This window comes from Drosophila yakuba, chromosome X (assembly GCF_016746365.2).
Source record: "Drosophila yakuba strain Tai18E2 chromosome X, Prin_Dyak_Tai18E2_2.1, whole genome shotgun sequence".
Lineage (NCBI taxonomy): Eukaryota > Metazoa > Arthropoda > Insecta > Diptera > Drosophilidae > Drosophila > Drosophila yakuba.
In genome coordinates this window covers 7,647,547-7,674,985 of record NC_052526.2, presented here as the reverse complement: position 1 = coordinate 7,674,985, position 27,439 = coordinate 7,647,547, and the positions used below count along the sequence as shown (strand labels likewise).

General features: G+C 42.9%; 1 protein-coding gene across 5 annotated transcripts; it reads right to left on the bottom strand.

Annotated features, from left to right (window-relative positions):
- Positions 1-91: 91 nt before the first annotated feature.
- LOC6524595 (inositol-trisphosphate 3-kinase A) lies at positions 92-25,649 on the bottom strand. 5 transcript variants are annotated; one of them, XM_015190280.3, is made up of 6 exons: positions 14,265-14,556; positions 10,473-11,150; positions 1,739-1,988; positions 1,404-1,672; positions 1,113-1,223; positions 92-988 (listed from the first exon to the last, which is right to left on the bottom strand). In XM_015190280.3, the coding sequence occupies exons 2-6, from the start codon at positions 10,890-10,892 to the stop codon at positions 629-631; spliced, it is 1,410 nt and encodes a 469-aa protein (XP_015045766.1). In that variant the 5' UTR covers positions 10,893-11,150; positions 14,265-14,556; the 3' UTR covers positions 92-628. The 5 variants fall into 5 exon arrangements, with proteins under 5 accessions (XP_015045766.1, XP_002100452.1, XP_039233585.1 ...); XM_002100416.4 differs by lacking the exons at positions 10,473-11,150; positions 14,265-14,556 and adding exons at positions 2,420-3,527; positions 8,071-8,265; XM_039377651.2 differs by lacking the exons at positions 10,473-11,150; positions 14,265-14,556 and adding an exon at positions 22,913-25,649.
- Between the last annotated feature and the right edge of the window lie 1,790 nt (positions 25,650-27,439).

Genomic DNA, 27,439 nt, shown 5'->3' with positions numbered 1-27,439 from the left:
AAGTACTGACCAAGTACTATTTTTTTATGTATTAAGCTAAACCAATGTTTTAGCTCACCCCACAGGTAAATTGAAAGAAGTACGTTCGTTGTTTCTGGTTTAACTGAATTTAATAGTGCACAATTAGTAGTATTTAGTAGGTAGTCGCATAACCATTATATTAAAAACGTAGTCTAAGTTCTTGTTGGGTGTTCACTTCTTAGTTACTTTTCGTATCGTTACGATCGACAGTGTTAACTGCCTTGTGGGGATTATCTCCAACTATACGGGTCTTGCTAGGACTCGCCAAACGTGAATTTTTGTTTATTTGTTTTGGATAAATAAATTACACTACAGCAGCAGCTCATATATATATGCCAGGCTATATATCTCCTATATATGTAGGCGTATATCGTATATCGTATATAGTAAAAATATGTGTATGCATATTGTGATTTCAGTCTTTGATTTTAAACTTAAGGGGTTAAATGTACGCAAACTGTTAGCAAAAAAAAAAAACAAAAAAAATGTATAACTTAGCCTAGGAATTGGGGATTATTTCGATTCGGAAATTGGAAATGTCTTTGTCTTTTGGGGCTCAGCCCCAAAAACCCCCGTGTAGAAACGTATGGATATAGATATCATCCCATCAGGATGCTTTGCCTTCCTCCGTCGCCTCGGCTGGATCTTCGCTAGAAACGGGTGACTGAATGGCCTCCGCTTTTGCCTTCGCCTCCATGGATGCGTGCAGCTCCACAAAGATATCAATGAGATTGTTGATACCGATGAGATAGCCATCCTCGTGGTTGCCCACTTTCCAGGCGGAGTAGTGATCGATACGCAGCTGCGGCGGCAGCTCCACCGTCTTGGCGAAGTCAATCAGCCAAATGCTGGCGTGGGTCTGGTCGTGGACGAAGAGCAGGGAGCTGCCGATGACCTCGTGGGTCTGGAAGAATTCCGATACCGCCAGCGTGGCCCTTATGGCTCGCAAACGCTGTATGTAGCGCGGCTGTTGAATACAACGAAAAAAAAATAAAAAAAATATATATATATAAAATATAAAAGAACAAACAGCGCAGTGAATCCCCTCCCACAAGTTAATGCCATTCGATGCTTTGAATTTGAATACGCACCAAAATATGTGGATGACCGCTGAGGAACTCGAGAAAGGCCAACTTGATTTGTTCGCGTGACTTCGTCGTTTTGAAATCTTTGGAACTGGTGCCATCGCTCTTCTTGATGCCCTGCAAACGAAGTTTTACACGATTTCATTAATGACTTGCCATTAACGTTTTTGGAATAATTTATAACAAATGGATAATGATAGTGATATTTGCTAAGGATGTTTAGCTTGTAGTTTGCTCATGCATACACATGTATGTAAATGAATGGTTTCGATTTTGGATTGGCTATTAGGTGCTCACCTCGATGCGGAATCCCAGCGTGGCCGTGCTGGAGATGGTCTCACGCCAGACCATATAGCGTGGCTTGGTCACCGCCTTGGCCGCGTGCTCCTCGGCGGTGGGGGCGTGGCTATCGATCTGGATCATCTTGTCGTACATGTCCTTGCGCAGCTTGGGCTTCTCCTTCGCCTTGGACAGCTCCTCCTCCAGATAGGTGCGCACGCCCACCTTGCAGTCCATCACGCACGGCTGCACATAGTCACTGAGCAGATCCTGCAGCTGCAAATAAACTGTGTGTGGTATTTTTAGATAATACTATGTTTCGTCCTTAAAGGGTAATAACTGAAGATACTCACGTTCGCCATCCTCGCTGGTCACCTGACCCTTGTAGACGGGCACATAGGGGCGCAGCAGATCGTGCATGAGGATCTGGAAGCACTCCTCCTCCTTGGGGCAGAGCTTCTTGAGCACGGTGCCCGGCTCGGGACCGGCCTTGAAGTTGCCCTGGTGTCCGGCCAGTTGGACCCATGGATAGCGCTGCTTCTTGTACGTCTGGAAGAAGGGCGTCCACTGCACGATGTTGCGGATCTTTCGCCAGCCGGAGCTCTGCAAAAATCGTGGGCGATGGAAATCAATTACTCAGGAGGATGTCAGAGATAGCAGTTTACTTTGAGCACTTATAACAATTTCGTATACGTTAAATCAATTAGTAAATAGCAATTAATAATGTTACAGACTGTCGCTACATTTCGCCCATACTCGTTCGTACTGCATACACTAATTAATTTTTGTTTGTTTATTGGAAACGAAACGGTTTACATGAGACAGCTGGCTAATGACCCATTTTTATGCCCTGATTTTTTTCAGCTGAGTTGTTATCACTCGATCACATGTGCATACACGTTCAACTTGATGAGTCGCAAAATCACGTGGATATACAAAGTGTGCTCTTTGTGCTCCAAACTCGTTTGCAGTTTTAGTTTAATAACAACACAATGACAAATCCTGGCAAAGATCAGGATCTATACCCATCCTACCTTCTTGCCGCTCGCGGCCTGAGATGCGGCACCCGATCCTGTGGCGGAGCCGGCCGCTGATGTGGACACATCCGAGTCCCACTCGGAGCTGAGATCATCGCTGCTGGCGTAGCCGTAGTCCCGCGGCATCGGCACCTCCAGCAGCGACTTGGAGTACTGGATGTAGCCGGGGCACAAACTCTGACCCAGCGGCGAGTGTGAACGTCGTGGTCCCGGATTCATGGGCGATGTGGGCGTGCTGGGTGAGCCCAGTGGCAGCGAATGCTGCTGCGATAGCTTGCGTCCCAGATTTAAGCGCAGCCCACAATTGTGGGCCACATGCTCACCCGAATTGGCCGTAATGCTAATGGTCGGCATCGATAGCTTCTTCTCCGCCCGCTGGCGTATGCCGTGTGCCTGGGCGAAGGCCAAACTGCATTTCCGTGGCTGCATATTGTTGCCGGAGAGTTTGCGGCGAAAGATCTTCTTGGATGTGCTTGGTATTGCGTTGGCATTGCTGGCACCGCCACTTGATTCCGACTTTTGGCCCGCATCCTCGCTGTCCGCCGATGTGGGTCTACGTCCGCTATCGCTATCCTCGTCGGCCTCCTCGCCCTTGTCCTCGCCATCATCTTCGTCACCATCTCCGTTGCCATCATCATTTCCATCCTCCTCCTCCTCCTCGTCGTCGTCGTCGTCGTCGAATTTCAGTTTGGATATCTCCTCGGGGGGAACGTCGGGAAAGTGCAGCAGTTTCACGGTCACCTTCTTGCCCGCCTCATTGTAGTACACCTCCTTGGCGCTCATCCTGTCGAAGTCCTCGTAGATCCGTACCTGCGGCGAGGGCGGCGGTGTGGGTGGCGTTACGGAGCCCTTGGCTTTGCCGTTCAGTGTTATGCCACTTCCGTTTCCGTTTACGATGCCACTTCCGTTTCCGGTTGCCAAGGCCAGCAGTTTCGCTGGCCCGTTCTTCTGCTTTTGATTCTGATTTGGATTATTCGGCGGCTGTGGCTGGCTGAGGGCGCACACGGACATCTTACATGGATTCTGGCCCACGGCACTCGGTGCAGTGCATCAGTGGTACCTGCTAGCTGCTAGCGAATGCAACTATGTATGTATGTATGTACTTCTGCAATTGGGTAATGAAAATTCGCCGATTGAGTTACACAGATCGGAGATCGAGTCGCTGGAGAGAGATGACAGAGACAGAGAGTTGGAGAGCCGAACCCGTTCGCGCCTAAAAACCACATCATATTTCCCCTTTCCCTTCTCCTTTCCCATTTTGCCACAGAGCACCACTGGCCACTGATCTCCAAGCCAACCATATACCCTTCCTTCTTATCACTAAAAGGATCTCAAAATCACTAAACAGCATTCTCTTTAGAGTATTTAGCGCAATCTGCTTGCTTGCCCAGTAAAACCCATTGAGAATTTTACTTTCCCATGTCAGCTACTAGTTCTTTTAGGAATCATCAGGGAATCATCACTTCGTTGCAGCTGAGTCTTTGGCTTTCGACTGCTTTTGGGTGTATATAGATGTGATGGCTGCTGCTGCGGCTGTAATGCGCACACATCAATCAAAATTGATTAAATTTACCACATACATATGTATGTGCCATGTAGCGCAGTGCGCAAAAAGTGAGGAAAGACGAAACTAAGTAGGCATTGTCGGAGCGTGTTGGCATCTTGTCATCTTGGCAGCTCCATCTGCGGCAGCCGCAGCTAGAAGATGGGGAAACTGGCCAATGGTCACCAGCAACAGCAAGTGGCAACAAGTGGCAATCAGCGACACCATCGTGCGGCAGCCACAAGCGAAACCGCCCAGTGTCTTGCAACGCAAGGCAATCGAATCGAATCGAATTGAATCGAATTGAATCGAATCGAATGGAATCGAATCCAATTCAATACATTTCAATCCAATCCAATGCGAAACCCAAATCGAACAGCACATTATGATAATAATGGAAATGCCAGCGACGCGGCTATCCAGTTACGCCAGTGCACAACAGCAACAACAAGTATTGTTGTACACACACACACACACACACACACACACACACACACACACACTATCTCCTGCCATGCAAATACATATGCAAGTGTGCGTATATAAGTATGCACATGTACATATATGCGAACTTAAAATTTCTTTATAACATTTGACGTCATTGGCAAATGTTGACGCCGTCGCCGCGAGGCGATAACGAAGCAGCAACAGCAACATGAGCAACACAAGCAACATGAGCAACACAACACCAGCAGCAACAACATGAACAACCTTGTTTCTCCGACATCCAGAGAACTATGGCAGTACACCCATATCAACCATAGATCTCTCCGTACTTAACGTACTTAACTCGCAGCTCAGAGCGATCGTCTACTATATATAAATTTGGCTTATCTAATTCTGATTCAAGTCAAGGGTTGCAATTGCAAGGGCTTGAATACTAAGTGCTCGTAAGTGGGACAAGGGTTTCGAGCTTATCAGCAATTCCAGAATATTCACAGCTCTAACAAAAACGTTACTACACAGTTTTCCGCTCATTTCGCCGAGTGTGTTAATTGATAATATCTTTCTAGTTGCAGGTTATCAGATAGCTATATCTATATCTCAACTCTGTGGTTGTAAAACAGTTCCATTTTAAGGGCGCAAAGTATCTGAGTACTAAGATCTTAGTAAAGAACTCCAGCAGTAAATGCACTTTAAGGGCTTGACTTGCTTTAAACTCAAGTGGTAATATTATCACCATTGTTTCCATCTACAATCTTTATTTTTTCCTACTCGCTTTCCTCCTTTCTTTTGCTAACTCTGGTTTTTATTAATAGCGCTGGCATACGTGACGTATGTGTGATATTTCTTAAGTTAATGCTACTTGCGCGCTTGTACACAATCAGTTATTTATAAAGTCCATTATTCAATAAGCTAAATTGGATTAAAAGCACTCACTTCATATAAGAAAATTAGATCTTTGGAACTTTCCTAATAGCATTTAATTGATCTGTGATATTCCATTCCTTCGCTTATCTCCTGATATATGTATGTATATATTTGCTTTGTATTTCCATCTAGCTGGGCTTGGTTTCGGATTGCGAACCGTCCTTAAATACAAATTTGCGTGTTATCTAATAAAAACAATTGTACAATCTTCGATGCCGTCAACACCAACAGAAAAAAAGACAGAAAAAAAACAGAAAAAAAAGCAGAAACCTACGTCGACGATAACGACTCGATATATCGCGCTGTGTACTATGCATATAGATACATTGGATCGTGTGCCTAGACATATGTACACATGTACATACACATGTATGTATGTACTAGGTGTGGGGGTACGTAGTGCCTGCACTCGCCACCCCCCCCCTAAAAAAAACTCCCCCCTTCAATTAACAGCACCACCCACTCTGCAAAGTGGACACTACCCGCTTAATGCCCACCATTCACATTCGCCTAACAATTTCTCTCAGTATTTGTGCTTCTTTTTTTTTACTTTTCTACAAACTACCGAAAGCTTAAAATTAATAAAGTAAACAGTTTGTTGTCCACCGCCCTCTCGCTCTTTACCACCTCTTCGCTCTCACATTTTCGCTGAGTGTGAGTCTTTGTTTCTCTTCTTCTATTCGCACACTGAAAACTATTGCGCTGGCTTTTCAAATGCTTGAGATATTTAACACACGAATGTGCCATTAAAAATATCACAGAGATAGCACTGAAAATAAATAATTCATAGAACACTAAAAGCTACCGAATATATTTCGAATTTTTTTCAAAGAATAGATCTCAATTCCCCCATTTAAATGTATGCACCAATTTCAGCAATTGGTCATGCCCAATTTAATTTAATAATTGCTTTTCTCTGATAGCTATACATATATTTCATACGAAATTCGTTGCTTTTTATGGCTGACCATTAACAAACCCCAATTGATGATCACTTCTGCTTTTTTTTTTTTGCAGTGTGCCATTGACGCACAGAATTTGGATTTGGATTTTGGCTGTGGCTTTGGGTTTGGGTTTCGGATTCGGATTCGGATACGGTCTTGGGCCTCCAATTGCGAGTGGGGCTGTGAATGTGGGTGGCTGGGCGGATGTTATTGAAACGATCAAGCACCAATTATGGTGGCGCGGGGGTTGGGTGCTTGGGGGGGGGGAGGGGTTTGAGGTGATTTAGTTCCATTTTCGGCTACTTAATGAGCTTCAATTGCCGAATTCGCTGTACGTACGCAAATGAGCACGATTTGTGAAGGTGCTGCCTCTTCACTTATATAATTCGCATTAAATTTTCTTGTTTTTTTGTGGGTGGGTGGGTGCTGCTCCTCCAATTGCGTAGCACCTAACTCTGAATAGCGGTGCAGGGGGGGGGGAGGGTTTGTTTGGGTGGGGTGGGGTGTCTGGGCGGGTGGGGCGGTATTGACGTCGTCGTTTATATAGTGTGTAAATGTTTACATAAACGTGAATACTCGGATTTTCGGTGCAAAAGTCAGTTCGCTATTTCAGTCATCTAGTATAAGAATTCTGCCTGTCTGCCTCCCTCTCTCCCTCTCTTTTGCTCCAACTTTTGCTCTCTCTTTCGCTCCAACTCTCGCTCTCTCTGTCGCTCCAACTCTTGCCCTCTCTTTCGCTCTGTCGTCTCTTTGGGAGCTTTGGCGCGTGCTTCAATTAACACACTCTACAATGACAGCAGCAGCAACACGAAACAGCAGCAACACATCGCAGATTCCTACAACTTGCCACTTGATTCTTTTGAAATGTTTGCTTGACTCGGAAGGGAAACATGCACAGTACACAAAAAAAAAAAATAATGCACACACATGCACAAGTAATTAATTGTCACTGCAAAAAAAAAGGCGGAAAAGTTGTAATTTATGCATTTCCATTTGTTTGGCCTTTTGTGTTGAAAATTCCAAAAAAATTTGATTTAGCATTTGTCTTTTGGTTTTTTCAATATTTTATGATTTATTTGTATTATTTTACGCTCTTATTTTAGTGTGCAATAGTTTGTTATTAAAATTGAGAATAAACACGCAATTTAGCAATTAGCATGCAATTAGGAATTTTATTTGTGCAAAATTTTGACTGGACTTTTTTATTTACGATTCAAATATTTTGAGTGTATGTAAGCAAGTTATTTGATTTAAGGATATGCTGATTGTTTTGAATTTTTCTGGGATATAAATAAAATGTTGTAGAAACACACAGGGCTCTTAGCAATTAACTGTTAATTAAGAACATTTATACATTTTAGTGGAATTTTCCCAGCTTTCTTTCTTTCGCTGACTTGGCGCTGAATTCAAAATGAAAATACATAATGTGACAGGCATACGCAACCAAACGCCATAAATTAATTAAAAAAAACAAACTGGCAAGAAAATTATAATATTTTCGGAATACAGCTCTGCTTAATAATATTGCTGCTGAGCTGTGTTGCTGTTTATTATTAATTTTTGTGTGTTTTTTTTTTTTGGTTTTTTCTGTTTTTTTTTCGGTTTTTTTGGTGGGCCGTTTGACGCGGTCTCTGGCATTGGCTTGACACACAGAGAGAAAGAGAGGGGCGCTCCGAAAACACAGATATACAAATTGATATACAAATGTGTTTATATACAAATATATATATATATATATGTATATATATATGTATATATATATATATATGTATATATAGGCATATATGTACATATAGACGCGGCGGCGAGAGATATGTGGAAGCACACGCGGAAAGTCGGCGGCGATACGGGCAACAGCACTACCAATAGCAATATAGCAATATAAAAATAACAATAACAATAACAATAATAACATTAACAATGACAAAAACCCACAGACCGAGACCCCGAGCCAGCCGCACGCGATCGCAGCAAAAGCTCAACTGGTCGACTCTGCTCCAAAAAAACGGAACCCAAACGAGCCAAACCGAACCGAACTCGCCGAGAGCTCCGCCGGCGATGAGCAGCAGCAGCAGCAGCAGCAGCAACAGCAACAGCAGCAGCAACAGTCGCAGCAGCCGCAGCAGCAGCAACAGCAACAGCCGCATCAGCATCAGCTTTCATTTACGAGAGTCCTACCAATAAATCCTAGCAATAAATCCCATTGCAATGCAGTCCGAAAGCCGCGATCTCCGACTGATAAGGCAGATTAGGCAGATTTGGGCTGTAACACTGACAAAAATAACCGAGTAACTAGACAAATACCGATTAAATAAACCGCATGACACCGCATAGAAACAGAGTTCTTGGCAAATAATATCCATGCTGATAAAAGCAACTTACAAAGCCAAGGTAAACCTAATTACTATTATTTCTCTAAGGAAATAGTTTAGTTTTTTTTTTTCCCGGTGTACCTAGGCGCAAAATTATCACCTGGAAGTGAGAGCGAGTGAGAGAGAGAGAGAGCGAGAGCGAGCGAGAGAGAGGGGTCCCAACCTGGGGAACAAAGCTCATTAGTTGGCCTAGACTCACCCGAGATGACGTAGTTTAATGACCAAGGCCACCGGGCCGTGACGTCAATGATAACAAGATAGGATCAGCGGAAAATGCCATTACGATATGCCCAAGCTCCTTGTTTTTTCCAGGGAAAACATATTATAATTGGCTTTTCTTTTTTGAAAGAAAAAAAAACGTTAAAGCAAACAGCCATCAATAGTACATTTTATCTATAACAACAATATCTAAAGCAAGGGAAGTTTCTTGCCAAATTAAGCAGCAAATTTCTGTGAAATGTTTACAGCTTGCACGATTTGTGTATTTCTCTTCGTCGAAAACTGAGAAAAACACAGCCTAATATTGTTGCTTATTGTTATATGAATAAATTGCATATCATTGTTTGTTTGTGGGAACTACAAACTGGAAACTGGGGAAGTTGGCTTTTGTTAATTCAGCGAACATGGTCTGCAATGTAAATAAACAAAATGGGCAATGGGCGCCAATGAAGAGTCACCAAAAATCATTAAAAAACTTTCGTAAGATCACAGGCAAGATCCTTATTAAATATGACTCACAAATCACTTTCACCGGGAGAAAGTTTAGGGCGCTTAAAGTAAATTGAATACAAATTGCATAAGCAACATATGCATCTTCATCTTTGCGAGATCTACAATGAATCTTCCTGGCAGGAGAAGAGCCAGCTTAGAACGCTCTCTTCAGCGGAATCTTGCGAATCTTACCGAATCTCAAGGCCTCCGCCCCCCGCCGTCTTCCCTGCTCCCCACTCCCCGCTCCCATTTCGCTTATCAGTTGAACGATCTCATTTTCACACGATCCACGCTTTACGCATGAGCGGCTTCTCCCCGTCTCCCTCTCTCTCTCTCTCTGTCCCTCTTTCTCTCTCATACGAGCTCCCTCTCTCTCTCTTGCGCTCGTTCACTATCTCGGATGCCAGTGACGTCAATGGGATGGAAGTGGAGCTTTCCAGCTGGACCGGTCCAAGAGTCCAAGCCGCAGCGCTGTGCTTTTGGCCATTAAATAGCTAGATCACATAGTCACATTATTTACCTATACCAATAAATACAAGTATTACTATTTTGTCGCATGTTTCTAAGGTACTTCCTAAATTCAAAGAACATTAGAACTTTGCTTATGAAAATATATCCAGCCTATAGTTGTTACCTTCATAAATACAATTACAATTTGTTAAGGAAAGTGCTGTGTTTAACTAAAGAGTTATTAATACCATCTTAAGCTGGCATTTTATTTTCGTTCGATTTGACTCTTTTTCACCTGTCATTTCTGCCAACACTGATGGAAACCCAACACCCGATTAGGAGCTTCTTTGTAGCGAAGACAACCTCCACAGGTGAAGCTTTCGTGGAAAGCTAAATAACGATCGTGGGTATCACATAGCTATGGTTTATAAAGAGTATTACTAACTCAGCTGGGAGTTCATTTTTTGCATATAACTAGTAACTTATGTTCAGCAGATTTATACCTACCACTAATAACAGCAATTTTATAAAATATTTTACGATTTTCTTATAATTACAATTACTTATGCCGTGTAGGTTGTACAAAAATATATACACTTGCTATAATTAAAACCAATATGGTACGCATCTCATGGTAAGGAAGTACCAACATGGCTTACCTTCTTCTTCGCCGCCTCGGCGGCACTAATCACGTAGAGATCGACGATGCCCAGCAGGCAGTCGTCGCAGCGGCAGACATCCTCGCCAAAGGCCAGCGAGCCCAGGCTGCTGGTGGAGTCCAAGGAGTCGGTGCGTCGCAGGCGGCTAACCACGCCCACGCCCATGCCCATGCCCAGGCCCAAACCCAAGCCCAGAGTCATGGGCAGGGGCAGTGGCAGTGGTAGGGCGATGCCGACGCCCCCGGGCGGATTGGGTGATGTGGGCGAGGGCGTGGCCGAGCCGGAAGCGGAAGCAGAAGCGGTAGGAGTTGCGGGAGCGGTGGAGGGAGCGCCGCCCGCAGCGGCAGCCGCCTCAATCTTGCGGGCCAGCAGCTGCTCCATGAGCGTGCGCGGCCGCGAAGAGGATGGATACAGGGCCATGTCCGCCAGCCGATTGCCGCCCACTGTGGCAGCTGCCCCTGCACCAGCTTCTTCTCCTGCCACCGCGCCTCCTCCTCCTCCTCCCCCGCCTCCTCCCGCTGCCGCTGCCGCTCCTCCTGGTCCTCCGCCGTCCACCTCCGCAGGCGGCGAGTTCTTTGCCTAAGTCTTTCGTTTGCTCCTTCGCGACGCGATTTGTTTCTAACTCGAATCGAGATTGCGATAATCTCAGTTTCTAGCTAAGCGAGAGTTGGCACATACCTGCAAGTAAAATGAAAAACAAATTTGAGTTAATTCGTTGTAATTTTTATATATAAATTATTTTAAAAATATGAATACTTGGTTAAAATCTATCAAAAACCCATTGCCACTCTTCTAATACATGTTCATAATTTAATTTGAATTTATTCAAGTGTTTTTTTTTACCGCCGCAAAACTAAACTTTCCAATAAATCATTTTAATCGCTTTTCGGTTGACATTTTCAATTTCAATATTGAACTCCGCCGCCCAAATAGCTGAAAACACACACACACTTATCTCTCCACTGACTTCTCTGGACAAGCTATAATTTATGGACACCAAGAGATTACTTTAATTGATCAGCCATTAAAAAAATAATCCATAGTCGCCCATGCACAAATTTACGACCTCCAATAGTTTATAGTTTTTAAAAATGTTTAAATTAATGACTACCATCCATATGGTTTGAATGTTGTATAGTTTTAAAGTTCGTCGAGCGCAAATGAAATTAATCATTTAAATCCGTTACCACGCTACATTTGTTGCATTTTCTCATTCGAATGTTTTGCGTTTAATTTCCGCTGCTGATTGCTAAATTATGTTTATCTGCAGTTGGCCATTTCCCAATCTCGCGGATAATCGCTGCAATCTATTTCAGTCGACTTGAGATAGCTTATAAATTCGCCAAATTAGTGTAATCAACGCAATCTCTTGCGGCTGACACGAACCATATCAATATGGAATATTCGAATTGAATTCCGTCACACGATCTAAGATCTCCGATCTGCAATCTCTGATCTGCAATCTGCAATCTGCAATCTCCGATCTGCAATCTCCGCACCCAAGCCAATCTTATCTTCGCGTGGCTTCTTTGGACATTCGCCAAAATGCACAAGTTTATGGACCACAATTTGTTGTGTGTCGGCTGCTTATCTGAATGGATGTGAATGGATCTGAATGGCTGGGTGGATGGGTGAACTGGTGGGCCATATGATACCATGGATGGACGGATGGAGAGGAGGAGTGATCTGGGATTGGGGCGTTAGAAGTGGCATTCGCTTAATCGGCGTGCTGATAAAAGTTTCTTGTTAATTAACATGAAAGTGCAGCAGACACGGTCGAGATTTTATTTTTCCACCTTCTTTTTTTTTCGTTTATTGCTCTCTCTCTCTCTCTGTTGCATTGAAGACGGAAAATTGAAAACCCGTCGGTGGGTTTTGTAAACTGGCTCGAGCCTCCTTAGCCAGTTTGCGAAGTCGTCATCGGCATCATATCGCCGCATTTATGCGCACATAAAAGTTAAATAATAGATCCAAAAGATACATTTGCCGTGGCCGAGAGCAACTCCGACTTCGACTGCGACTCCACTGCATCCAACTGCATCCAACTGCATCCAACTGCAACTCCAATTGCAGTGCCGACCAGTTGTTGTTAGCCAAATGATTTATAAGCGGCATAGGCAGCGATATTTGTTGTTATACCCTGGCCATAAATCCGAAATGGATAGTACGATTTAATAGCCGCGTCCTGCAGATCATCTACCCTAATAAATAAATACACTGAGTCCACAATTGAGCGGGCTCAAAACAGCAAATATTCTGTTGCTACCAGCTACATTTACCATAAACTTATCTATTTAATAATAAACGCATTCAGTAATAATGTAAAAATAATACACAATAATTGGCCAAAAACCCCCAATAATTGGTAATAATGGTAATGCGCTTTTATACGACTTAAAAATTCATTATTTTTTCGAAAGCATGCCACTGATTGCCACAGTTGAAAAATTTAGAAATAAATATCTATTGATGTGAGATTATATCTGAAAGTCATACTTTTATCTATTGATATGAGAATACATGTAAATCATACTTTTTCCATTAATTGGGATGCAATAAGTATAGCTAAAATTCTAGCAATGAATTAATAAATTCCTTATGAATATATAATAAATACTAAATAAAAGAAAAAGAAATAATAAATTTAATAGTACTATCTTTGGATTCCGCATGCTTGGTAGTGCAAATAAAATTCGTGTTGTTTGCCCAGCAATTCATCGTCAATTTTCCCCGCAACCAAACGCTGGCTTCGCTTCAGTTTTTCCAGCTTTTCCGGCGCCCCTCCCCCTCGTCGGTTTTCAGCACCCCTCTCTTCTCCTCTCCTCTCCCCTTTCCTGGCCATTTGTTTGGCTGTTGTATTGCTTAAGCCAACTGTCTTGTACTTTTATGGGCGCTCGTCTTATCAATAATTTATGTCAGATTATACCGTTATGTCACAATAAATTAAAGTTGGCAACTTATTTTCCAGACTCCACACTCGCTCTTGTATTTGGCTTTTAAATTTTTTATTATGGCCAAATCTGTCAGTTTAGCGGCACATTTGGAAAAGTGCCTGCTCCTCCTCCTTCTCGTCTCTCTGCGCTGCCTCCTTGCCTCTAGCAAATTTTACTGGCTGATCCAGTTGAGATATATACTTATACACTCATATATATATATATATTTACCTATATAAAGGTATATATGTATATATTTGGCTGTTGGCATGCGGTGGCAAATTTCACTGTCACGCCTCGTTTTCAATTAACTTGTTGGCGGTCCGCCGCAGTGGCCATAAATCAAATGAGAGCTCCCTCTTAAAAAAAAAAAAAGAAACAAAAAAAGGGGGAAAAAAAAAGAAAAAGAAAAGAAGCACTACGGGTTTTCCCATATTTTCCACTGCCTTTGGCCCGCTTTGATTTATGAAGATCGCTTCATTCGGCTGCCGCTTACATGTCAAAGTTTATCGACTTCTGATTAATGCCTTTGTCGGCGCCTCGCAGGCCCCACTGTCCCCCCCTCTGCTCCTTGCTACCTCTGTTCCTCTGTCCGCAGTGTCCACTGTATTTCGACCATAAACGACATAAGGCAACTGCCAGTGCCACTGCAACTGCAACTGCAACTGCAAGTGCTGTTTATGGTAGTTGCATGTCTGCAGTGGTCACCAGGCCCCTAGGGTCAGTTTTTAAAATATACACTCGTACGTATAGCTATGCTATCTATGCTATCTCTGGCAGATGGATAAACCTGCTGCACACACACACATATATATACATATGCACACACTTAAACACACAGGGAAAAAAACCCACTCACTGCTCACTGGGAATCCTCCAACTTCGCGGACAAGAATAAATAAATGAGAAACGGTTTAATGCCACGCAAAGTAAATAAAAATAATGAAACCGAGCACAAAAAATTGTTGTTTTCACGAGTTTTTTGTTTGTTTGTTTTTTTTTCTTTCGATATCGGGTACCGTATCGTATCGTATGGTATAGTATGGTGCTATGGCATGGTATGGTATGGTATACAGTATAGGGTATATGGGGGGCCGTATCGAAACGCAATGGATCCGGAGCTGCGATCGACCGCTTGTTGACTTTGGAACGGCACTCGGGCAACTGAGGCGACGCCGTTACAGCGGCAACAAGCAAAGCTATCCGGCTATCCAAACTAACAACCGATTGCTGCCGCACCACGAAGTTCAACAGCGAAAAGTGATCGGCGCCGCAGCAGCGATCGTGTGCACACACATGCAGCTTGGGTGGAGGGGGGTTATCGGAGGAGGGGCGAGGGGTATGGGGTTAGGGGATAACTATCCTTGGTCCTTAGACCAACGCAAAGCCAAGGAAGTGAGCCTAATCGGCACATAAATCAGGCGGCGAGACTGCGACAACGTGATGGAATAATGACGCTGATTGAAACATGCGAAAATCTGGCGACAAACACGGCAAAGGGATCTGGACGCCCCAGCCGGTGGCAATTGCCCAACTACACTGACAGAAATATATTACAAATAATATGTTTAAACAAAATATATAATAATATAAATATTTAAAGCCTTACAACATAATAATGCCTGGCTTTAAATAGCCGATAAGTTGTGATGCATTTGGGTTATCAAATTGCATATTTAATCTAAATGCATAGCTTATTTCTTGCGGTGTACGATCGAATGCGAAGTCGAACTCCTTGTCGCCGATCCTCTGACAAGGCGACTAATTGCGGCGGCAAATTGCCGCTGCCATTTGATTTGCATAATGCAAATTGCCGGCGTCTCTAATCGTTAGCTCTCCATCTTCTCCGCCCTGCGATATATATATGTATATATATATATATATATATATATATATATATGTATATGTAGTTAAACTTGGCTTTATGACGAGCGCGCGGCTGTCACAATATTTGTGTGCTATTAATTGACCACTTGGCACCCGCCCCCTGCCGGCCACGCCCCCGAATTGAGCCTATGGATATACTAAGTGTTTTATGGAGTCGCTCTGATGGCTTGAAACGATAAGCAGGCAGCTGGACGTGAATGCTGGATGTGGATATGGCTGTGGAGTGCCCAATTCCAATTTCAATTCCAAGTCCAATTTCCATCCCAATCCTATGCAAAATCCAATTCCTAGGCTGCGACTCATACTCATACTCATAGCCTGTCATATGTCCGCCGAAGTGGAGTGCAAAAGCCGCAAAAAGATGCAAAGATACAAAGATACATACGGAATGAGCCGGACTCTGGGATTGGGAATGGATCTGGCTATCTGGGGAGTTGGTTGGAAAAATTAAGTGTTCTATTATCGCTGCCTGTGCAGGCGAAATGGGCAATAAAAAATATGAAACATCCACAAACTAAAATCCATACCAAATGTGTGGTGCAACCAAAGTGAAGAAAATGCACTAAGATAACCTGGTAAATAGTAAATTCAATAGTAAATACTTGTTCGTAAAGTTTGCTATGTCACAGTATGTAAAAAGGCAACTTTTTCCCAGTGTAACCCCCCGCCACACCCCCTCATCGAAGGCATGCCTATCCAATTTCTCTATCTGTTCTTCGGTTATCTCAACTGTGGCCATCTAATATTAGAAGGCGATATCTATTGCCTTGTACAAGTGCACTTGTTTCGCCTTATCAGCAATTGCCAAAACATGTTCGCATTTAGGGTGCGTCTTTGGGGGCCTTACTGTACTGGAGGATTGCGGTATGAATTGTGAATTGAGGCAAATGAAAAATATTTGCTAATTTATTTATTGCACCGCCATGGAAAAATTCAGCACAGCTATTTTTGCCACTATTTTATCATACATTGCACATGTCAAGGTGCCCACATTTCGTTTATTAAACTCACAACTGTAACATTTTATGAAAAAGGTGTTAAGTAGTAAAAAAACAATTTCGATTTTTGCTTAATATCTTTGAAATATAGCACCTGATTTTATCTAATTTTTCTGGTGTGGCAGATCAACTGACTTTGAAATTGTTTTGTTAACATTGTCTGATTCTTTTATTTTTCGAGTGAGTGCAGCTGCAATTAACTGCAATCGAATTAAGCAAATATTTTTGGTTTGTTTTGGCGATTACGCCACTTTGGAAACCGGGAAATTCTGGTTATTGCCAAGCCAATTCAGTTAAGAACTAAGATATTGCGGAAACGAAAGCGCAGCAGGCGAGTGTAAATCAAAGCCCATCCCACGAGTATGTTGCATGTTGCATGTTGCTGGTGGCGCGTGTGTTTCGGGTGCCATCGCTTGGGGACATGCAACACGGCTACATAACCTTTAATGGGTCCGAAAGAGGGGTAGGGGGAGGTGGGCGGGGAACGGCTAGTTGGGGCTAGTTGTGGCTAGTAAGGGGTTAAGAGGGGGCAGGGAACTGCCTGCACTTACAGGAATGACAAATATGCCGGCACGCAAGCTGCAGTGCACCGAGAAAAATGATTTAAAATTAAATAATATATATAAATAAAAATAATATGAATATAATAAATAATATAAATAAAAAAAATATATATTACGAAAATTAATGTATTGAAAATTAAACTAACTTTACATTAAAAGGAAATAAGGAATAATACTAAATCCTAAATATTACTAAGTACTAAATACTAAATACTAAATACTAAATACTAAATACTAAATACTAAATACTAAATACTAAATACTAAATACTAAATACTAAATACTAAATAATACTAAATACTTAATACTAAAAAATACCAAAATATTAGTGCCCTCCTCTGCGCTTCTCAAAAGTCCTACATAAGCAAACCACTTTTTCGATGTTTTTCAAAAAAAAAATACTAAATGTGAGTGAGTGGTGCAGTGATTTTATGTGGTAGCAGAGGATATCAATAATGTGATTTCGACCTACTGGAGGAAGTGCCTGAGCCAGCTATTTTCCAGGAGCTACAACCAGCTGTAACGTGGAAGAGAGGAGAGCTTGAGGAAAGGGGTGAGTACCTGAGGGAAATGGAGAGGAACGCTTAACTCTCAGAATTTTGGTTGCGACTTCTGTGGCTGCTTGTTTTTTTAAATTTTATAAAAGTTTAATTTATAAAGTTAAATTTGCCCTCTCTGTTCTTTGTTATGAGTGGCCAGTGTGATCGGTGATTCCGATATCTTTGAGAGTACAGACTAGACAACCATTTTTTCCTGTGTAGAGTGCTGGTCCCGCGAGATCGACGACTCGGATACAATTCAGTGGAAATTGCAAACGAGAAACAAACAAAACCAGCCTTGGAATCGGAGAACCAGCTGAAAAACAAAACAAAAACTGAGACCAACTAACAACTGCGACAAGAACAAATGACGCAAATTGCGTACACCCGACAATCGAAGTGAAATCCAAAGGGTTTCCGATTCAGGATTAAAATTGAATCTTTGGACTGCAAAAAAAATAAATAAACGGCTCAATAACTAAACTTGTTGTGCATTTCGATTGCAATGAACTTTGACACTTAAAATCAATTAATGTCAATTTTTATGTTTACTTTTTCTGTCCAAGCTGTTCGACGTTTTCACAACAATCGATCAATCAGTGTCTTTCTCGAGTTTTATTACCGATAATTTCGATAGCCAGCGCTCCGATTGATAAAAACCGATAAGTTATGACATTCCTTGTTGCTTTTCGGGCGACTTTAATTGCCACTTATTTCGATTACCGACATTTTTTCGACAGCAACACATGATTCTATACAATTATTGTGATAACACATAACCCATTTGCGGTATCAAACACACCTCCAAAATGCTCTGGCATTATTTGCCGATTATTTCGATAGGCAACACCCGTTTATATTACAATATAAATTATGAATCATTTTTGTTACCCAAAGTTCAAAGACAGCAATTAAAAAATGGCATATATAACCAATAGAACGATGACTCACTTTTATGATCACTTTTCGATCTTCTGATTCGGAGGCAAACCCCAAATGAGAGTGCCTAATATGACCTCAGTTTCACTTCGGTTTCTAGGGTATCTGGAGTTGGTCTGCAACTCCTGAGGGTATTCGTTGCCACTTCCGGAGGGCGAAAAAGGGCTAGGGTATAGGAATGTGGTTGGAGGAGGTGGTCGGAGGGGGTTGGAGGGAGGAGCAATGTAATTCACTTGTGACGATCTTCGGCGCGATCGCTGATGGGCGACAACCGCTGACGTCAACGGAAGTTGTCGCTTGAGCGAAGGTCAACGGATCGCAGCAAAGAGTACTCCCAGATACGACTTACATGCGGCTTTGCGATCTGGATGGAGGGTGGAGATCTCGCCGCTAAATCGATTTCTCACACAATTAGTGGGCGTCATAATTCCCATTCCCATACCCATACCCAATTCCATTTCAATTCCTCTGACGGATTGCCCCGCTACCCACTACCCACTTTATGTCCGTCGCTCTGGCCAATGTGTTGATTAGATATGACGCTGGGAATGGGTCTGGAAATGGGAATGGGAATGTGAATGGAAATGGGACTGGGACTGGGACTGGCTGATCGGACTGTGACGGATGTGCACGACCCACAGAGACCATAAAAGCTATTAAAACAAAATAGCACCACACGATCCATCCAATCCAATCATGGTGGTAAATGTTCGTTGGACGTCAGACTAAGATCAGCTATGCTTCTCCTCAAATAGGTTATATTGCAGCGAATATACTATAAGTTTTTATTACATCTTGAGAATACGCAAATCTTTACATTTTACACAGTAATATTAACCAGTTTGAAACTAAACAAAACCCATAAGGAACCACATTGAACCGCATTTATATACTGTTAAACAGAAACGTTAAGTTCAAAGACACGATTTCCATGAAATGGTTGCCAACTTATGCGAAAAATGGGGAAATCTTTATTCAAAACTAATTTCATTTTATAAAACTTATAATCTTATCTTACGGATAATATTCAACCAACTGATTCATTATAGATTTCTATGCACGCTTCTCGAATGCTATCTTTATATGCCCTTTAAGATATTATAAATTAAATTGGTTTAAAGAAGTGCGAATATACAATGCTATTCACTCTGACACATTGTCTTAATTTATACTATTTATCAGTGTACTATTGACAATGCCCCATATAGAAGACACTATCTTATTGTGGTTTTAAATATACATTAAGTAATCTTTAAAATGGCCAAATTGCACTCTTATCAAATGCAATAAATGAGCTCATTAAATATAAGAGTATAAGTATGTGGAAATGTTTTTATTCAAATCATTTACAATAAATCGCAGTAAAGCCATTTATTTCAAAGTGTTTCCAGTATGATTTATGCTTCAAAGCTAATAAATTAATATAACAAATATTATATTAGGTATAATTTAAAACAAAAGGTTATATATAATCTATATATATATAGGAATTTTCTGGCACATCCCATCTGAAATACGGTATCTGCGTCACATTTCCTGTTTATTATGTTATGATATAATTTGTATCAATATTTTGCAGTCCATAAAGAAGATACTCCTTCTCCTTCAACCATTAAAAAAGTCTCTCTCGCTGACTTTGCACTTCACAGCGGCGATATTATTAATGATCATGCTTCAAAGAGGGGTGGTGGGGAGGGGGGGAAAGGCAGAAGGGGGGACAAACAAAGGCGGCCCAGTGACGTCACAGCGACGTCAGCGGACCAAATGGCGATGATACTCGTATTGTCGGTGACTTTGGCACCCACACAGGGGCTTTATCTTTAAGTAAGCAAAGTAAGCATTTCTATGAAGCCCACGCCGCAGTGTCTACAATAACAAAACAATGCGAAGAGCCTTCAGTTCTCGCTTCCATCCAAAGTTTCCATCTCAAAACTGAGAACCAGAGAACCGCGGAAAAACCCATCTCCATCCCCATACCCATCCCCATCTGCAAATGGAATGCGAAGAATAACCAAACAAGATGCCTAACCACATCCAAAACTATAATGACAACTGTGATAAGGCACGGTGACAGGCTTGGGTTGGGCTGCTCTTGGATGAGTAGGATACCAGGAAATGGGGCTCCCAGGAATGCCAGTCCAAACAGTGGAGATATCACAGGCGAAGCCAACCAACGCCCAGCATCATGTGTCTGAATGATATACGTATAGTATATACATGTATATATATCCATTCCTGATAATGCAGGCGACTTCTATGAATGAAACTTGAGGTCGTTTCGTGGAATTAGATAGGAATACCTGATATATGACATGTTCATTGGAATTACACACAACGTAGACAACGGAGTAATAACAAGTTCATAAATTAACTGAAGAACTTTGAGAAACCGAACGAAGAAGAGATTACATTTTAAATTGAGTTAATTCAGCATATGGCAAGGTCACATCACTGCGTATGTTCATGTAGAAAGAATATTCACGAGGGAATCAAAGGCAATTCCCATAGCAAATGAAGGCAAAGACGGAAGTTGAATAGGAATCATATTCAAATGGGGAAGATACTTTGTAATGACATGCTAATAAAATTGAAGTGTATCTCACTGCGCGCAGTGGAGGCTGAATAAAAAGTGTATGCAAATGGCGATCACAAAAATGAAATCACAATGCAGCATTAACTGGGTCAGCAAATTGAAGTGATTTATTTGTGTGATATCTAGACTTAATATTGAGTTAGTTTTGAAACGAATTTCTAGAATAATACACCCAAGTCGTTTAGTTCATTATCTCCATCTCTGAGATACAATTTTTGTTCTTATCAACAGTGGTACTTGTAAACACAATCCCCGAGACTTACGGAGTAATCCCCAACGACACGAGGGCTCGTGTGTCATATAGACATATATGCGAGTCTTAATGGGAACGGTGACGTATGCGTGATATCACCCAAAATCGCTTATCACTCATCCGTCCACAAAAAAAAAAAATTATAATAAAAATAAAAAAAAAACAAAAATAAAAACAACACGTAAGACACGACGTTATACAATTGACTTGAAACGGCGTATGGGATCATCATAGATATAAGCACACTATATACACTAGTATAACGAACATAGTATATGGCATTATATTATATGGCACACAACACATGCGCGCGGCTTAGAAAATAGAAGAACAGGCCATTTCTGGGATGCCTCCAATTATTGCTTTTGTCGGCGGCGTCGAGGGTATATGTATATGCCATATACTATATGAATGCCAGGGAGATAAACCCGCTTGATAAGCGCGTAACATTATTAACCAAACACATACACTCACGCACGCACGCACGCAGACACATAGACACACACACACATATGAACGATGAGATATCCAGGTGAATTGCTTTATTATCGTTATCATGACTCCGAAAATTCGGTTTCTAATACTTTTATTTGCTTTACAAACTTCTCGCCGTCTGCTGACAACAACAACAACAACAACAACAGCAGCAGCATGAAGTGGAATAAACAACAAAAAAAAAGATGCCATTATATAAAGGTAAATATGTGCTGGCTTATATATGTACATAATATTTATCTATAATACAGTATACAGTTAACTAAGATAAGATTTTTTCGTCGCTATCGCTGCCCGTTGTGTTGTTGTTGCTGTTCTTCCAGTTCTAGATACAAAACCAACCAAAATCGGAGGTTTTCGTATTTTGGTAGATATATACTTTTTCTTTATCACAAGCACCCCTTAATTTTCAACATGCACTCAGAAAAAAAACGCAAAATAATAATAACAATAATAGCAAAAGCGGAGAATACCAAAAAGACATCTCCGCGCAACAGAACCTCATTTCAGTGATAAGATAAGAATCTAATTAATTAACAGCCTTTTAAGCAAACGCATACACTGGAAAAAGAGACCTGCTAATGCCAATGCACGGTGGAAAAACCATTAGCTGATAAGGCGGGGGATTACCATATATGTATATCTTGAAGTAAGACCCAAGGATCTCATTATCTTTAAAACAAGATGCAACTTTAGGAAAAAATAGTCAGTAGTTCGATGGATTTGCTTTGATTTCTATATTTAATAGGTAATTGGTAATCGGCAATAGGTAATAGGTAAAAAGTAATAGGTAATAGTTAAAAGTCTTAATATTATAGTCTTTTTTTTTGTAATAGTTATAATGGTCTTGCAGTTGATAAACTAACTGGTATAATACTGCTCTAGAGCAAAATGGAAAGCACACTTTTTTTTTTGTTCAAAATTACTTCACCTATCTAGCACCCGTTTCGCCCAGTGTTTATGCACCAACTTGCTTATCTCTCTTGCGCTGCCATTCAGACCTGCCCTCATTCACTGTTCTTTTATGCTCTCGAAAACAACAGCAACAACACCACAAACAATCATATCATCATAATAATACAACAGAAACAAATAAAAAATAAAAAAAAAAAAGTGGTTAATATTAAATTTACTAGGCTGCTCCACTTTTGGGACTTGTCTTGGACACCGCCTTGCCACCCCGAATTCTTTAGTCTAGTTTGAGATTTCCCTGGTTTGTGACGTCATCGCGGGCGCCTACCTTCTTGGATCGATCCCGCTGACGATCACCAAGCTGCGTGGCGGCCATAAGTTCGCTGATCTGGCGCTCCCTCTCACGTTCGCGATCCCCCCGCTCGTAGTCCTCCTGCCGCAGCTCCTCCGCATCGCGCTCCTCCTGCTCATCATCATCACGATCCACGTCATCCTCCTTATCCACGTCATACTCCTCCTCATCCTCCTCCTCCTCCTGCTCCTCATCGCTGAGACTGCTGCTCTGGGTGCTGCTCTTCCGGGCGAGCGCCACACGGACACCATTCACGATGCACTCGCCACCATCCAGGGCCGAAATGGTGGATCCACAATAGTAAAGGTTACTGCAACTGCTCGCCGCACTGACATCCGACTGGCCATCATCCTTGCCACAACCCGGCGACATGCCCGCACCCGTTCCCGTGCCACCGTGTCCATGTGCGCCATGTCCAGCGCTGTGACTGTGATGTCCCGCCTCCAGGGAACAACGACGCTGGCCACGCGCCCGCTGCAGGCGAAAGTATTCCATCTCCTCCATGCTGATGCCGCAGGCGGTTATGTCATCCGAATAGTCGCTGACCACCACGGATGGGGTGCGCACATAGCGCACGCCCAGCGGCAGTCCACTGCCACTGACGCCCAGTTCGCTGTACGAGCTCTGTGTGGACTCACGTCGCGATCCCGGAGCGGCCACCACTCGCTCCTCGAGCAGCACCTTGGTGGGCACACCCACGCTCGCATTGCCACCGCCGGTGGGCGATGTCAGTGGTGAGTCTGGCAGGGCTGTGGGTTCGGCCAGTGGCAGTAGTGCCGGTCGCAGGGGTAAATCCGTAACGGTTAGCGTCATCCGTCGTTGTGTCGGCACAGGTACATCCATGCCGCCATCGTCCACATCCAGACCGAGGGCGGAATCACTGCTGGCACAGCGTGTCACCTTCATTTTGCGCTGCCTTGGCGATAGGCTGTTATCCTCATTGTCGCTGCTATACGGACTCAATCCGCCACCGGTGACATTGCAGCCCTCATCCGAATTGGATGCAGTGGCTCCGGGCAGCGTCTTTGGCTCCTCCGCCTGTTGCTGCTGCTGCTGCTGCTGGACAATCATGGCCTGGAACTGATCGATCAGCTGTTGCACCGGCTTGCCTCGTTCCGTCTTGCAGCTGGGATAAGCAGTGCGGTAAGTGGTGGTGCTGGTTCTAGTGGTGGTGCTGGTTCTAGTGGTGGTGCTGGTGCTAGTAGTGTTGCTGCTGCTGGTCTTGTTGCTTCTGCGTTCCGGTCCACCCACTTGGTTGCCGAAAAACTGCGACCTCAATTGCGCCTTGCGAAGGGCCAACTCGGCGGAGATGGATGCCTCTTCACATGGATTGCTCCCACCACTTGGCTGCGTGGATGTGGATGTGGATATGGATGTGCTCGCCGTTGGGGTTGCTCTAGCTCTAGCTCTAGCTGTAGCTGTGGTTGTGTCTGCTTTGGTTCTGCTTCTGGCGCTGGCTCTGGCACTAGCTCCAATCTGCTCCGCTGTCCGCTGATAACTGAACGCCGTTGCCTCTGCCGCCGTCCATTTATTTTCAATTTTAACCGTTCTCCTCGTTGTCGTTGTTGCTGTTGTTGTTGCTGTCGTTGTTGTTGCTGCTGTCGTTGTTGCTGCTGTTGTTGTTGTCGTTGTTGTTGCTTTCGCATTCGTATACGTTTTCGTCGTTTTCGCCCTCGCTGCCGCCGACGCTTTCGACGACAGCGACGTCGACGTCGACGCAGACGCCAACGCCGATGGCGACGTCGTTATCTTTGGCATGACATCGAATTGGAAAGCGGGGGCGTCAGACGTTCGCGAAACCGTTCCCGTACCGCCGTCGCACGCACTCATCTCACATGGATGGCTTGGCTGGATCGCGGGGAGAGATGGCGGGGGATTGGGTACAGGTATGTGTCAGGTTGAAGCGAGTTGGTTGTATATCAGGTTGAAAAGGGTTAGTTATATATTAGGTTGAAAAGAGTTAGGACTAATGAAATAGCAGTGAGATTCGTTGAGAGAACACCAAGGATGATATGCGGATATGGAAAAGAGTGCTCTTGGATCGGTGATAAGAAAGATGGGGAATTATGGGGAAAGTGTTGGAAGTGGTGTTATTAGCAATGCAGAAAATGGAAAGAATTTTCTATATAACTGCATTACGAAGAGGTGCTTAAAAGGAGAATTCCATGTAGAAATGGTAGAAAAGGAGAATGGGAAACGTAAGCAACGAGATAAAAGTGAAAGGCTGGCGATGCAACGAAAATAGAAAGAGAGAAGAGTGGTGAAGATTACCGTTAAAAAAGAGGACGTACTAGACAGTAAAAAGGAAGGACAGGAACAGTTAGAAAGGGTTATCGAAAAAACAATAATGTAAAGAAAAAAGAGTGCTGAAGATTACCGTTGGAAAAGAGGACGTATTAGACAGTAAAAGGAGGGATAGGAACAGTTAGAAAAGGCTGACTACCAAAAGGATAAAAGAAAGAGAGAGAGAATGAGTGAGTTGTGTGTTGTGACTGATAAGGAATGTGTTAAGACTCAAGGAGGGGGGGGTTATTGTGTTGGAAAACGATGTTGGCCACTGTGTTCCGTCGAAACGCGCTACTAACGCTGGCGTCGAGTCGAAATATTTCAGCGGAATTATAGGTGAAAATGCCACTGGAAGCCCCGGCAAACATTCTACGTCCGCACTTTCCGAATGGCACCTGTGCGCTGCCGTCGCCAAACTGAAATCGCTTTCTGCGGCTCTGCAGCTCTGCTCGTTTTTTCCAGCGAGGGGGGGTGCGGCGGGCGGCGGTGGGGCGAAGAATCGAGAGGAGTGGCGACGGGAGGGGGAGGCTCGAAGAATTGTAGAGAAGAATTTGTGAGCCGCGGAGTGGAGAGCAGCTGTTGTGAGGGAGGGAGGGATGGCGGTCGGTCGTGCGGTTGGGCGGTCTTATTATTGTTGATAGTTTTCTTCGACAAATTGTGTGTGTTCTTTACAAATTTTCGGTTGCTTTTGCCACTGTTCTCGTTTTTTTTTTTTTGGTGCTACTGCCACTACTGCGGCGGGGTAATTGTAATTGTGATCTTGAAACGTTGACGCAATGTGCAATGATCCCGCACGTACACACGCACACACCGGTAGCTGCTCCAATTGCCGCGCGTAATTGTAAATTGCATTTGAGCACAGAGCACTGAGCGCACACAGATACGCCGCACACACACACACACACACCTGCACACACAGCGATGACTGACAGGCGATGCGAGCCAATGCAATAAAGCACTCTGCGAGCACCACTACAAGCGCACACTCACGCACACACCGACACAGACGCACAATGGGACGAATCGGTGATTTATCGCCTCCATTCAGTTGAGTTGAGTCGAAAAAAAAATAATAAACAAAAACATACTTGATGACTAGGAAACTCTATACCCGGAAAACAACTAAAGCAACAATTATTTTCTCAAAATCTGATTTATGTAGCTTACCCAAACAGGAGCTATAATTATAATTTGCATTAAAAGAACCTATTATATATCTCAAATTTAAGTAGAGCTTTAAATAATCAAAATTACAATTAATTAGTATTACAAAGAAATTAATTAACTGTGTCCATGTTTGTATAGTGTTCATCTTTTTCTATTTATAAAAAAAAGTTGCCTGCTTGCTTTTTATAGTTAACTATCAGACCAAATGACGCAAATAAGATTTTATCGCTTTACAGCAACTTTTTGCAAAACACAAAAACCAAACGGAATGGAGTCGATTAAATTCTTTGAAATTAAAACCTAAAACACTTTGCTACACAATACATAAAAAAAAAGAAAACCAGAAAAAAAACCGTTTGCGCGCATGACTTACGAAGACGAAATGTGTCAGTACATTTGTATAGCTCAACCGCAAAACCAACGACCTACGTCAAAACTGATTGTAGTTGCAGAAATTCCGTTGCAAATTGCAAAATGTTTATGAGTTGCAATAATTACTATATATACATATACATACGTACGTTATATAAGTAGGTGACAAAACCGTAAGTCGCATCCGCTTTCAAATTGTTCTGAGTAACGCTTCACAACAAATTACCAAAAAAAAATTAAGTATTTACAAAAAAAAAAAATTAAAAAAAGGACCCATCAATAGGTTCATTGACTATACGCAGGTGATTATCTGGTTGAATTTTTGGTATGCCTGGTATCTTTATGATAAGCACGTGATTCACGCGAAATCCCCACCCACTCCACGGTGCCATGACGATGATGATGATGATGATGATGGCGATGATGATGATGATAATATGATGGCCGTATAATGTTTATAACGACGATGGTGGGTGACCCACGGTGCGGCATCGCACTTTGTCCAAAACGCCAGCGGCTATGACGTCAGTAGTCGGCGCACAACGCAGACGCAACAGCCCAGACAGAGACGGCGAGATGGCGGACAGAGAGCGGGTGAGAGGGGGAGGAAGGGGGTCGGTTACCGAGTAGACAAGGGCGCGGTGATTACTCAACTCCCCGCCGCACCCCCAACGAATC